This window comes from Epinephelus fuscoguttatus, linkage group LG21, assembly GCF_011397635.1.
Source record: "Epinephelus fuscoguttatus linkage group LG21, E.fuscoguttatus.final_Chr_v1".
Lineage (NCBI taxonomy): Eukaryota > Metazoa > Chordata > Actinopteri > Perciformes > Serranidae > Epinephelus > Epinephelus fuscoguttatus.
The window spans coordinates 3,246,483-3,261,744 of NC_064772.1; the positions used below are offsets into that span (position 1 = coordinate 3,246,483).

At 41.6% G+C, this 15,262-nt stretch overlaps 1 protein-coding gene across 10 annotated transcripts in view; it reads right to left on the reverse strand.

Moving 5' to 3' along the window:
* The window catches only part of sugct (succinyl-CoA:glutarate-CoA transferase), a 310,078-nt gene that overhangs the window by 64,446 nt on the left and 230,370 nt on the right, over positions 1–15,262 (reverse strand). For 2 of the 10 annotated variants that reach the window (XM_049565794.1, XM_049565793.1), the window contains one exon: positions 7,560–9,594. The exons of the other annotated variants lie outside the window; for them this stretch is intronic. In XM_049565794.1, coding sequence (XP_049421751.1) covers positions 9,517–9,594 — 78 coding nt within the window. In that variant the 3' untranslated portion in view covers positions 7,560–9,516. Of the gene's footprint in view, positions 1–7,559; positions 9,595–15,262 lie in introns of those variants that run through there. 10 annotated transcript variants of the gene reach the window in all.

The window sequence follows — 15,262 nt, forward strand, 5'->3', positions numbered from 1 at the left end:
GCTGTCTACTGAATCAGAGAGTTTGACATCCTCTGGAAGGTTGTTCCCGAGACGAGGGTAAATAGTCAAGAGCCAGTCCATTAAGGCATTTAAAAACTCAAAGCAAAATTTTAAATTGAGCGAGAAGCCACTGAAGACCCTTCAAAACTGAGATAATGTGTTCTCGATGTTTTGTTTTGGTGAGTAGACATGCTGCTGCATTTTGGATCATCTGCAGTCTGTTTAAAGATTTCTTGAGAGGCCTGAGGAGAAGGCATTACTGATCAGATGGCTGCAATGCTCCGCAGTGTCTTCATTCTGGTGATGTGGAAATCGTGGGACCACGTCTGCCACGTGCTCTTATTTTTTGTAAACTGCTGTGGCCCTCACAACAGCACCCGGAGAAACCTCTTTCCTTACTAGAACTTCAGTGGGGCTGGTCTTGGCTAGCTGGCAATACAGCTTGTTGAGCAGCTCTGAGTAAGTGGAAGTAGCAGACTTGGCCATGCCAGACTTTTGAAATCGAAGTTGGAAGTCTGTTGTAACCAGGACAGTGGAAGCCGGGGGAGTAACACATCTCCTGGGGCAGCTCAAACATATTTTCATCAAAACCTTAAGCAAGCACTTGGTCATTCATGAGCAGCATATCCATAGACCCATCTGTCCTCCATGTGTCATTCACCATTGGAATGGTGGAGACAGAGGAAGTGACTACAGTCTCCTAAAGCTCTCTGAAAAAGACCTGGCTCAGGAGCAGGCTCTGGCTCAGAGGCAGACTGTCAAATGCTTGTTCTTCCATGCTTTTTTCACCCTCTTTTGCAGATGCAAATGCAGTGCTTTTTACACAGCAACTGCTGTCCTGGAGAGATGAGTCACTTCAGTGTTGTTGAGGAGGGGAGCTAAATCAACTGGAAAAAGTCAGAATATTTTGAGGTAAAATGAGCATGTTGTCGTTGGGGAATCCCACCAAAATGTATACCTGAAAAGATGATGTGTACTTTCCAGATTAACTGCAAATTGTTGAGTTAAAAATAAAAGTAGTTGTTACTACTTAGTATTGGTATTGAGCAGTGTTACAGTACAGTGATAGGCAGAAACACATTACTGCACAACACTGTACTGTAACACAGTCACTGCTTATGTCACTGTGAGCATTTATACTTGTGCGTTGGTGTGTCTATGTCACTCTGCAGTTACACCTCATAAACACTAGTCAGCAGCGCGGTCTTTGTAAAGTGCTGTATAGTTTGACTGATTCAAAACACTCCTGAAATACACATTTATAACAATCAGCTTACCTTTAAAGCCTAGTAATGAGTTAAATTTGAAAGCTACAGTAATTACTGAATCTTGGTTAGAGGGGGTGGACACAATAAGGGGCCTGACTCCAGCTCCCTACTGTAGGGTGACCATATTTTGATTTCCAAAAAAGAGGACACTCGGCCGGCCACGACATAGCCTACTTAAATGATACTCGCAACATACTCAAAGATGCCTTATAATTTTAATATATTTAAAGTCCCGACGGTAGGCCTACCAGACAGGTCGGGCCGGGTTCGGTCAAAAATGTATAAATTGTATTCGGGCTCGGGTCGGATTCCGTCAGCTTTCAGTGAAAATGTAGTGTAAAAATAAATAAAATCCTATTGTCTGTCCTGTTTATTGCTTAGGCACTGTTATTTATATGACAACACCTGAACAGAACACACACACACATTGGCTGTTTGGATTCTATCTCTCCCCTCGCTGGAAGCCTCGGACCTTCCGCCATCCGCCTCCGCCTCCACCTTGATTAAACGCTGAAAATAAAATAAAAGAGGGAGACAAGTTTTCCTATTTTATCTTGTTTTGTTATATTTCTCCCTCTCCCCTCGATGGAAGCCTCAGACCTCCCGCCGCCCGCTCCCATCTCAAACACAGAGGTCTCCCTCTCCACGGAGTACCCACAGCGCACGCCCGGCCTGTTAAATAGCCTGTAACCAAAACAACTGTGTGACACAAACCCAGTGCTTTAGTAATTAAATAATTCGGTTCAGTTCGGTTTAGGGCATAAAAAAACAGACTGACTGTCGGCTTCAGACAGAAATATGCAGCCTGTGCCACACTCTAACACCAATGGCGGTTTTGGACAGGGTCCAGCAGGGGCCAGTGCCCCCGTAACTCCAAGTCTGGCTCCCCCTGTGGCCCCCCCGCCGAGGAGTCGGAGGGGGAACGCGGAACTAAATCGTCTCAACAGGTTGCCGGTCGGACCACTTAAAGAGGCGCAAAGTGATTAGTGATCTGACTGCTTCACCTTTAAAAGAGTTCATACAACTGCGCTCAGACAATGGGAGAACATTGGGACCGCATTTTTCCATCCACGTAATATTGCGAAAATTAGGCCTATCCTGTCCCAAAAAGATGCAGAAAAATTGGTCCATGCTTTTGTTACCTCTAGGCTGGAGGACTGTAATTCCCTATTATCAGGTAGCGCTAATACTGTAAGTCTTTGAAAACTCTCCAGCTAATCCAGAACGCAGCAGCACGTGTACTAACAGGAACTAAGAAACGAGATCACATTTCTCCTGTTTTAGCTTCTCTGCACTGGCTCCCTGTAAAATCCAGAATTGAATTTAAAATCTTTCTCCTAACTTACAAAGTTCTAAATGGTCAGGCTCCATCATATCTTAGAGAGCTCATCGTGCCCTATTATCCCACCAGAACACTGTGCTCTCAGAATGCAGGGTTATTCGTGGTCCCTAAAGTCTCCAAAAGTAGATCAGGAGCCAGAGCCTTCAGCTATCAGGCTCCTCTCCTGTGGAATCAACTTCCTGTTTCCGTCTGGGAGGCAGACACCATCTCCACATTTAAGACTAGACTTAAGCCTTTCCTTTTTGATAAAACTTATAGTTAGGGCTGGCTCAGGCTTGCCTTGTACCAGCCCCTAGCTAGGCTGACTTAGGTCTAGTCTGCTGGGGAACCTCCTATAATGCACCATCTATAATACACCAAGCATCTCTTCTCCTTCTCTCTCCCTCTTCTTTGCTAAAATTAACGTCCTATTACTGCAACTCGGCTTCTTCTCCGGAGCCTTTGTGCTCCACTGTCTGGCAGGTTAACTCGTATAACAGGTGTGCCTGGATCACGTGGTTGTGCTGCTGCCGTGGTCCTGTCTGATGCCTCCTACTGCTGCTGTTATCATTAGTCATACTTCTACTGTCATTAAACACATATGATTATTGTCACATACATATAATATCATATATAAATATATCCCTACAACATATTGTAGCACAATAGCCGTAATTATTATTGTAATTATTACTTAAATTAATGTTGTTGTAAGCTGTCATTACTCTCTCTCTCTCTGTCTCTCTCTCTCTCTTTCTGTATCATCGTGTGTCATACGGATTTCTGTTAATTTTTTTTTTTTTTTTATTTTATTTATTTAAAAGGGACAATGTACAGCTCAAACATAAATGTCACCATTTGATGCACCGTACCAGATAATAGCTTCAAGCTAATTCGCATCTGTAGTCCCTTGGCAGGTCACAGTAAAAAATACAGTACAATAGCAGAACAGATAAAAACAGCATACAAGGATAGACAGAAAATAACAAGCTACTCGCGTACAGACACACATACACATACACATACACACACACACAGACACACACACACACACACACACACACACACACACACACTCCAAAAACCAAGTTCTAAAGACCAAGTCAGTGATTACAGAGCTGAGCAGCTTTTAACAGATTTTTTAGGGTGATTTTGAAAGTGCTGACAGAGCTCCTATTATGTTGATATGTTCTGTACGACATCTATTGCACGTGTGTCCGTCCTGTAAGAGGGATCCCTTCTCAGTTGCTCTTCCTGAGGTTTTGACGATTTCTTTTTCCCTGTTAAAGGTCTTTTTTGGGGGGTCCAAAGGACAGAGGGATGTCATATGCTGTAAAGCCCTCTGAGGCAAATTGTTATTTGTGATATTAGGATTTATAAATAAAATTGATTGATTGATTGATTGATTGATTGATTGATTGATTGATCAGGCTACAGCATAGGGTACACGTCTATGCAGAGTCTATGCCATACGTATGGCATTGATACAACGCAGATGTATGAATCCTGCTTAATACGTTACAAATAATGCATTCGTTTTCATAGTAATGAGTAGTATAACAACTTACTGATAAAATGTCAGTAATAATATTACACTTACTCCAAAAGCATATACTCGTTATAACCTTACCATCTAATCTAATTTTCACTACTATTTTTAATTTTATTCAGAGACCGGCGTCACCACAGGAAGTGAAGATACAATATGGAATAAGAAATGTGGATACTCATGTGTTCAGTGAGAGTCATCACACTACAACAAGTAGTGAAACTAATTACTAATAAAATGTCATATTACAGTTACCTCCCAAAACAATCAACTTGTTACATCCTTACTTTGCTGTCACTCCCCTACTGATTTGAAACCAGCAATTAACCAGATCCCAGGCATAATTTTCGTAGTCATTACACATCTCAGAGCAGCTGACTAGTTTGGAAGATGAAAACACTTAAGTGGCTGAATGTAAGAGATGTGTAAAAAGAGAAAGTGAGAAACCAAAACAGCAAAAACAGAGATAAAAAAAAGAAAACAGGAAGATGAGAGTGAAATAAACATTACATCATGGATGTAACATAAAGGCATATAATGAGCTATGGATGGATGGATGGATGGATGGATGGATGGATGGATGATGGATGGATGGATGGATGGAAGACGAGGTGAAAGCGAGGGTGAGAGTTCTTTGATGCAGACTCATGCTTATAGACGAGTGTGATGGAGTCTGCAGAAATGGAAGTGATAAACTCATATAGTCGGTATGAACGCAGAACTGATCCAGGATTTGTGGAGGATAAAGTTGGTTTGAAAGTGTTCAGAGATCAAACTGATTTTTATGAAGGCTTTGATGTGTCATCACAGACGGAAGACAGGGTCACTCAAAAACAAAATCTAGATACAAGTCCAAGAACAGATGCAGGACAGTGTGATGGTCCTAAAAATAAAATACCAGCCAATCTGACAACAGATAGCTTTAACACTGCCAACACAAACATACGACATGTGAATCGTCAGACTTTTAAGACCACATGGAGAAGACATCCTCCAGCATTGGAGTTGTTTGAAGATGGATGTATTTCCTGTGTGACCGAGTTCATACTGGTGAAAGTCCTTGTAGCCCACAGGCTAGAGATTAACATTTTGGGGGGTCTGTAATGCAGGAAAATGACACACAGAGGCAGTGTTAGTGGTGGCTTTAAGTGACACTCCCTGCAAATTTTGGCAAATGCTAGATGGGCCGGCCTATCTTGTGGGCTGCCAAGCCGCCACCAGCAAAGCTGAAAAATATTGTAAGGAAAAAAAGAAAGACCCTGTGGCTGCGGCCCATTTGATGTTGGAACAGTCCAACTGATAAGGCATTACATGGTCCAAAAATTTTCAGTAGACTACCTACACTAGCCATGTTTCCATCAGCCTGTTTAGTTGCACATCTAGAAGTATGGTATCTGAAAATTATGATGGAAATGCCAAAATTCGAATTAAAATCCCCTGATTCGCACAAACTAAAATACGTTTGCTTTAGCCAGGTTTTGGTTGATTGATTCGAAAAAATGTTGATTCGCAAAACAGGGGATGCAAACAGTTATGTTCGAATTAAGTCTGACGTAGTGCACCTCTCTCCATGGTGATATCCACACTCCAGGTCGGGAAGGTGGCTGGTTGCCAAATGCCAGAAAATGTAGAGGAAGAAGAATGCGAGATTTGTTTTGTTTCCGGTTCCGCGAGTTCGTAGTTTCCACCAAAGTCCGTACATTTTATGGAAACCCACAGGATTCGTATTTCTTTTAATGCGCATTTCCCAATGATTTGAATCACTTTTGGATGGAAACATAGTTACTGTAAGGTAGGTGCAGTGGTACCGGCCAATCGTCACCTCCACCCACCCTGTCAAGGGGATCGGTCTATCATGTCATGTCAGAGGTCAAGCAGGAGATAAATGAAAGCAAGACAGAGTAGAATACTTGGAATGTAAATTCAAACTTAAATGAATAAAGGAGCTAAAGACAAAAAAGCTGGAGAAGAAAAGGTCAGAGAAAAAAGAAAAAAGTACTCAAGGCTGATACAAATGTAGATTGCATGGACCCAGTAGCATGTAGTCAGGTATTACACACTGCACATTTAAAAACACAAAGAGTTTAATCAGTAATCTCCTAAAAAATTAGCTTAACTCTGGTGCAGCTTAGTAGCTGTGCAAAACTACAGTGTATGTGGATACATTGACTGCTGGACTCTGAACATGAAAAAATATATACTGAATTTTACCACATTTAAACTATGGATTTAAAAAGCAGTGCAAAGTTGCTGATGCATCTCCAGATGTTTCTCTGTGAGTACAAATTAAAGTGAAGATCCACAGACAGCCAGCCAGAGACAATATCTGAAGGGATGAGTGATTTCTTCGGTTCACACACACACACACACACACACACACGCACACACACACACACACACACACACACACACACACACACACACACACACACACTGCATAACTTCATCTGGAAAACTGATTTACATTTAAGTTTACACAGCATTTAGGAGACATAAACACATGCAAACTGCTCTGATTAGCTCATCACATAACCTCTGTTGACCTCCTGACCAATGACAGCTCTGCATCAACTCATTATGACTCAGCAAAAACAAAAAAACATTTACTTGGTATGATGGAAAAAGGCATGGTATGGATGGGCAGAAGAGAGGAAACAAGGAAGAGAAACAAGGAGAGGAAACAAGGAAAGGGGAGGAAATTAAAAGGAAACAGTTAAAGCTGTAAAGGTTTATTACACCAGAATAGTAAATTGTGTGTGTGTGTGTGTGTATTCCTTATATGAAACTCTCTTACACAGTGACAGACACAAACACACAGACTCTACCTGCTCAGGTACGCTTTACCCTACCTGTTCAGGTTCACTGTACTCTTCCTGCTCAGGAACACTGTACTAAATCTGCTCAGGTATGCTGGCCTCTATCTGCTCAGATACACTGTACTCTACCTGTACACTGGACTCTACCTGCTTAGGTACACTGTACTCTACCTGCTCAGGTACACTGTATCTGCTTCGGTACACTGGACTCTACCTGCTTAGGTACACTGTACTCTACTTGCTCAGGTACACTGTACCTGCTGAGTAGTGTTGTCACGGTACCAAATTTGGGACCCACGGTACGATACCAGTGAAAGTATCACGATACAATGGCAAAAATAAGGCGGATGTGCCTTTTGTCATTTATCAAAAGATAAATCACTTTTCTATAATACATCAATGATATTTCAATGGAATAAATTACTTATTGACTTATTCATACTTCAAAAACAGCATCAATAAGTGATTAACATGTAATTATAACTACTTGCAGTAAAAATGAAGAGACCCCACACCAGTCTTTTCTGTTAACTTATTTAACACTTTATTTAATACTTAAATACAGTAAACAAATATATAAACAAATCTAGCCTACAAGTAAAAAAAATAAAATAAATGTCACTGGAAAACAAACAGCATATACACAAAGCATTGTAGCAGCATATTGAACAAATGTAGCCTAGAAGGCTTAGGCTATGAAAAAAAAATAAAACTTTCAGTGCTAATATTCATCAGCTCAGCTAATACAAGTGCTTTTATAATTCAATCGCTTTCACTTCAGGAAAACAAGGCACACATATGTAAACGTTTAAATAGGTTAACCTGATATACTCAGCAGCTCAGATGCAAGAGCGTTAACAGCCTTCAACCCCTTCATACTTCAGATAGGCTACATTTTTTTCTTCTTTTTTTTCCCACAGGAAAACAAGGCACAAGACCAGTATGTAAACTTTGGGTTAACCACTCAGCAGCATTAACAGTGCTTTTACAGTTTACGTCACTTCACTTCAGGCAAGTTTTTTGCAAGGAAAATAAGCATATTCATGTTTCTTGTGTCAACCTAACTCGTTTTGGGTTGCATATTGTCCCTGAGATGCTAAACACCCATTCTGAGGCGCAACTCGATGCAGAAATGCATAAGTATTTTTTTGCACACAATGCGAGCAGAGGAAAAGTTCCTGCATTCTGTTTCCACCAACTAAGTGGGCTGTCCTCAGCACAAATCTCCTCCATTTTGCAATAGAATTCAATCTCATTCTGAAGTTTTTCCCCGTGTCCAAGTGTAGAGGTCTCACCGACTGACATCCGAGTGCTTGCTTCTTTACTTCTTTGACTTGATGCTTGAAAGAAGCCCTCCCATGTCTGACTTGGCCCGTTTGCTGGCTTGTTTGCTGCTCCCTGGCTCTGTATCTCCCTCAGGTTGTCGAGTGGTCTCTCTGGAGTCCTGGAGAGTACATGCTTGCTCCAGCAGCATTTCTTTGACCTCCTGTTCCATTGAAATGAATGAATCTTTAAATCGAGGATCAAGAAATGTGGCACAGTTTAATACTTTTTGTAGTTCCCTGTCTTGGTATCCATTTTATAGATCAACACTTAATTTCTCTTTCATGTCACGTGCCAGGTTGCTATCAGATTCAGAGACTGTAAGACATGACTGTATCTCCCACACAAGTGGCTGGACTGCAGGGGTGTTGCTATCCGCTCAGTGCTTCTGTAAATCTTCTCAATGGGCCAAGCACCTCTTTAATGGTTTCGATAGTGGTGATGTCAGTATCCTTGGGCCACTTTTTTTAGGTTTTCTGCCAGCACGGCACACATTGCTTCTTGTTGTTCTACAAACCTCTCCACTATGTCATAAGCAGAACCCCAGCGCATCTTTTCATCCTGGATGAGTTTGTGGTTTACCAAGTTCAAGCCTGTTTGCTTTTTTGAGAGCTGCCTGGTCATCTTGGATGATCTACTAAAAGCAGAGATGGTCTTTCGTAGCCTGAACAGGGTGGCAGAGACCCAATCAATGCGAAATGCTTTGTCAACGGCCAAATCCAAGCTGTGCCCAAAACACAAAATCCAGGGATAATCAGAGACATCAAGGTCTTGATGTTGTTTGATGTGTTGTTTGTTGTGAGTCCAGACATTTCTGAGATTTCTAAGCTCCACTCATCAATAATCTCATCAAATGCTTCCCTCACACCTTCTGTTGTGTGGTCACTCTTTATTGCAGAACAACCTAAGCACCAAGCTTGTATTTCCCAGTTTGCTGAGATTGACTGGAAAGTAACAGCCATGTATACTTCCATGGCTCTGCTGGTCCAGAAGTCAGTGGTACAGGAGAAGTACTTTGACTCTTTAGGTTCTGACCTGACTGCCTCTCTTGTTTCTGTGTAGAGCTTGGGAATTTCATTGAACATAAAAAAAATCCTGCCAGACAGTTGGGATCTGTTATTTAGCTTCCTCACTAGTTCTCTAAATCCAGACTTTTCAACAGTGTATATGGGAACTTCATCCAAACAGATAAACTCTGCCACTGCCCTGTTTAACATTTTGGCCTCCTTGGAACTTTTGTCACTTCTTCTGTTGTTGTAGTACTTCTGGAAGGGCTAAGGTGGGCTGCTTTGTTGACGAAGATACTGCAGGTGGCTTCTGAAAAGAGAGGGGAAAAAAGGTAGTCTTGGAGCCAGACTTTCCACTTAAAAGAGAGTAAGGAGGGGAACTGCCCATTGGTTTGACATCCCATTGTTCCGACCATATTAAACTCATTGTTTCGAAGTCCCGTTGTTCCGAAATCATCATGATGCCCTGTGGTTAAGGTCTGGTTAGGTTTAGGCACAAAAACCACTTGGTTAGGGTCAGGAAAAGATCATGGTGTGGGTTAAAATGAAGAAGAAAGTGACAAACACATAAGCTGTGAGCCTACTCCACCTCAAGCCTTCCCAGCTGACCCAGAGCCGGTCGCGACGCACCATACGCCCGCCGCGAGCCGTTCAGCACCGCAGACAGTCGGAGTAATGGGATGTCGAACCAATGGGCTGTCGGACCAATGACATGGACCCGTAAGGAGACAGTCCGGCTGGAAGTCAACTCGTTTGGCTAGCGAGACTATCTTGCTAGTGACTTGTGCAATTGCTTGCTAGCACACTAGGCTAGTGTTAGCTAGTGTTAGCAGCAAGCTAACTAGCTAAGAACAAACACATGGCTTAGTGACATGTGCTGTTGTTAGCTAGAACTAGCCTAGGGCTCTACGCTAACCTTTTTCACTAAGAGCAGCAGTGCATCGGATGAACTCTAATTCACGGTGAAGGGTTATGCATATTCCATCAGTCACTTTGAAAAGTTCAAGGAAATATATTTGTGGCTGGGGTATCAAAATAAAATAAATAAATGAATAAAATAAAAATCAACCAGCCACCCTCCTCCTCTGACAAATAAAGAACAGTCCCTTATAAGTTAAGAACAGTCCCTTATCAGTGCATAAACCACACACATCATGCAGCCCGGATGGTATATTTTAGTACATTCCCTAGTAGACCCACAGAGGGCTGGGTGCTAACAGTCACTGTGGAGCATGACACCAACAAAGAGGAAATTATTTGACCTGCTGGAGCCGGGCTCCTCGGTCACCAGTAAGCCGTAATCTTGCGGTGCCCATAGTGCTCGGCTGTATTCATGTCTGTGACCCCCGTTCAACCCACAACCGGCAGGATTCACCTTTAGTTTATGCTGCTGGTTAAAATCTGTACTCGCACAGCATGCTCCTGAATGATTTCTTTTGCTCACACAAACCTAACCGTTAGCAACTGCGGTCTTTCAGAGTTTCAGAATCCCTGTTATTGTATTGACACAGTAAGAAAATATCTTAGCTAATTCGTTCTATAACAAAAAAAGGTATAATACTAACCTCAAGCTCACTTTGAGTGTTCTTTAATTCCACTCCTTGCTCTGGGTGCGTCACATTGAGGTGTTTAAGAGGTTCAATGTATTTCCCCCTTGGCTGGTATTCTTTTTAGGCATTTTCTGCAAATGGGTTTTCCGTCGTCAAACGGCTTGTTGACGACAGAAAACCCATAAATAAGTCAAATTAAACTTTTGGAATTTGCTTTCCTCAGTAATGTGGGTGGCGCAGCAGCACCAGAGCTCGTCTCACCCCCTTCTGCCATGTTTAACGTTACCTCACACACACACCTCACATGCGTGAAAGCAGGTGGCCAGCCAGCCACACCCTCTTGCGATTGGACTTTGAACTTATCCCACAGTAGTGGTGCCATGAGGTACCGTAGTACTACGGTACTCCAACATGATGGTATCATATCATATGTACCCTGGTGTTTTGGTACCGCGGTCTACCGTTGGTACCGGTATACCATGCAACACTACTGCTTAGGTACACTGGACTGTACTGGACTGCTGAAATATCTCAACATCATTGAATGGGTCATCATGAAATCTAGTTCATACATTCATGTTCTCCAGAGGATGAATCCTACTGACTAATCTTATACAACTAATCCATCCCCTTAAAATTGTAAGTCACTTCACTGAAATTAGGTGAGTGTATCTTTTGTAATCTGCCGATTAAACTGAAAGATGACCATGATTAGTCTTTCCTGATGTGTAAATATTTAAAATTTATAAAGTAAATATCAAGATTTTTCTGATATAGCTGACTTGGCACTAAATAATAATAATACAAAAGGGCCTATAAACCAAACAAACATAGATGCCTCATGCCTGTAGTTCAGGCTAAATATCAGTCTTCTTCTCCACCTTTTGTTTGATCTCTTACTTCAAACAAATGGTGGTATTTTAGCTCATTAGCTGCTGCCTTTATTAAAAAACAAATTTCAGCTCCTGAAAATGTCCCAAAATAACATGTGAAATACCAGTGGCGGTCCACATATTTCCTCTCTTTCATTTTGCCTGCTTTTGTTTGAAACTCTGTCCATTCCTGATTATTATCCATCTCTTTATCTCTCGAGTGTCACCGTTTAATTGGACCCCCCCCCCCCCAATCCCTGTCCCCATGGGAAAGTATGCAGACACATTTTGATTTGATTATAGCTCGTAAACCAAACTGCTCAGTTGCATTCCAGCTTCAACAAACAGACGAGTAGGGCAAGGCACTGGACACGGCTGGGGTCGAAGGTTTGATTTCCTTTGGAGTCCCAAATATTTAACCTCCAGTGTCCACAAGGTTATTCTTTAAATATTTTTAATTTTGTTTGGTTGAGTGCTTTTAAAGAAGCTCAGATTTGTCTCTTAAGATTGAGGTCTCACTGCCAAGTCGCACAGTTAATGAACCAATCAGATTGACTTCCTCTTCCTCTCTTTCCATTCTCATTCCCTCCTCTCACTGTGGGCTGGTGCACAGACGCCCTCGACAGGCAGGAAGATTCACTGCATCAAACTGCAACAATATCAACATGTGTCCTGTTTCTTTCTTATAGATTCAGAGTTGAAGCACTGCAGCTGGATTTAACCAGTAAATCAACACTTAGGGTCCTTTCACACCTGCATTGTTTGGTCAGAACTTTCTGACCTTTCAGTTCGATCCGAACCAAAATAACAGGAGTAAAATCTCCCCAGATCAAACAGCCAAACCTCAGTCTAACCATGCTTCAGTTCATTATAAATATAAAATCCTTTTTTTTTGGAAAGTTTGATAATTTTGCATGAGAATGAAAGAGAGAGGATAAAAGAGGATGGGAGAGCCTGTCTACAGACCAATCAATGTCAAGAATCGAAATACAAAGCGCATGTACATGATGAGGACAGGATATAGGTCTCTTGACATAGGTTCTGAGCACCAGCCTGTTTTTTCAGTTGTTCCTATTTAGGAGAGAGGGTATGTGTCCATGTGAGAGAAAAGGGACTGCACCCAGTGTCTTTTTTCAGAGTGCTCTGCATTTTTTAGGCTGAGCGCTTCTAGTTGAAAAACTTTTCAGAAAGGTTGTTGTGTTGTCACTGTCAGTCCTTTGCTGTCTCGAACTGTATGACCTGTCAGTCAGAAACAATCACAACAAAGACAGAAAAGCCCATTTGTGAGAGCTGATCAGCTGAACACTGAATGTTGCTGATGAGTAGAGCTGCAACGATTGATTGATTCAGAGTGAGATACAGTAGCATTGCATGTGTGAGGACTCAACATAAGCGCTTCTTCTTCGTCCTCCTCTGACTATAAGTTGGACCTCAGGTTTATCAAGCCGAGTGGTTCAGATCCATCCTTCATGTGGTTTCTTGAACCAATTCCCATCATGCAACACAACAGTAGCTTCCAAATTCTTCAATTTAGACCATGAAGGTTTAGAAAAGAGAGGAGGACTCTGGTTGGCTTATTGTTTGATGTTTTTTTTTTTTTTTTTCCAACTTATTTATTTAAACAATATCCACTAAGATCAGGTGGGAGTTCCTGTGCCTTAATCGAGAGAGATATATGATGTGCTATTAAGGGACAAAGTGAGAATTCAGGATGAGAGGAGAGAGGAAAGGATGGAGAGCAAAACAAAAATAAAAACAAAGTGAAGAGGAGAGAAAAAATGAGGAGGAAATGAATAAAGACTAAAAAAAGAAAATAAGGTATTGTAAAGTAAATAAGTAGAATAAGTAAAGCTGAGGAGGATGGGCAGAAAAACAAATACGTAAGAGACCAGGGGTAAAGAGGAAAAACAAAGATGAAAAACAAACTGGAAAATGCATTTCCTACAAAAAAATACAGTGTGAATGCTGAAAGCTGAAATGCGGAGAACATAAATGAAATGCGCGAAAAAATCCTAAGGCCCAAAACTCTCTGGCACTGAAGAGAGAGAGAGGTACAAACCATCAGAAACAGAGGCAGATGAAATATTTCTTTGCAAAAATTTGAAGTAGTCGTAATTGTAGCAACAGAAGCATTATCGTCATAAGCAGCTAAAGTATTAGTAAAAGTGATAGCTGCAGACAGAAATTGAACATCGACCATCAGTTCCCCAAAGTACTCATTGACTTCACATTGTAAATGTATTGAAAAAAGCTTCATTTTATAAAAAGTAAAATTGCTGGACAAAAAAAGTAAACATGTGCCTAAAGATATAATATGTAACAATTTTGCATCACAACATCTAAAAATTGAATGGACCTTTGTTATGTATTTTGTTTAGTTGTAACCTCGCATTATCCCAAATGTTTCCAACAATGTTCAAACTCAGAGAAAAGTTTGTTATTTTAAACAAGGTAACGGTGTGTTTCTTTCGGTCGCCTGTCAATAGCTTCATTTCCTGTTTATCCACTCTGGTTGCTCTAAGTTCCAGGGAAACACGGGAAACACCAGATGATGTGTCATTGTAAATCAAGTGGCCCAGAACAGCCACCAAGCTCATGCATATGATGAGTTAAAACCTGTTAAACCCAAAAGTCCCCCAATTGGGAGACTTTGAGAATGACTTTGCAAGCACAGTGTGTAACAATACACTGATCACGAAGAATATAGTGATGTTGCACATAAAATACTGTATAACAGCAGAACCTCGGCTACACGGATCTAAAAACCCTTTTTACTAGGGGTGTGAAAAAATATTGATATGGCAGTATATCGCGATACTTGGCCGCCCAATATAATATTGATTTTTCAGCTTCTAATATCGATTTTTTATGAAAATAATGATTCATGTTTAATTTAGAGGTGCTGTGAATACAGTAGGACCTCCGCGCCTCCACTCCGGTAGATGGCATGGAAGAGCCACTGCTGTGCAGCGCAGCGGCATTGCTGTAGTAGAGGCAGTCATAGCGGCTGAGGTAAACAGAAGCCAGCGTGGCTAACACCATTACAACGCCTCAGTAGTTCAAAGTGAACGTATGGGAACACTTTGGATTTCAAGTCAAAAAAGGGAGTAAAAGCAACGAGTTGGATAAAGTAAATGCTATTTGCAAGCTTTGTCTCACTGCCGTGAAATATTGTGGGAACACGACAAACTTGAGAATTCATCTAACAAGACACCACGCCGAGGTATTAGCACAGAAGCAGCCGCAAAAATGTGTTCAGCCAAACCAAACTATGCTGGATAACTTCCTACCAGCTACCTCACCTCGTGCTCAGCGTATCACAGAGTCGATGGTGCATTTTATTTGTAAAGATTTGCGGCCATATAGTGTGGTTGACAACGCTGGTTTCAAGTGGATGCTACATACACTGGAGCCGCGTTATAAGATTATGCAACGCGCCCACATGGTGGACATAGCTGTGCCCAAGATGTATGAAGAGGTGATCAAAGCCGTGAAAACATCTCTTAACGCTGCACAGAGAGTTGCCCTAACGTGTGTCGGCTGGACGTCCAGAGCC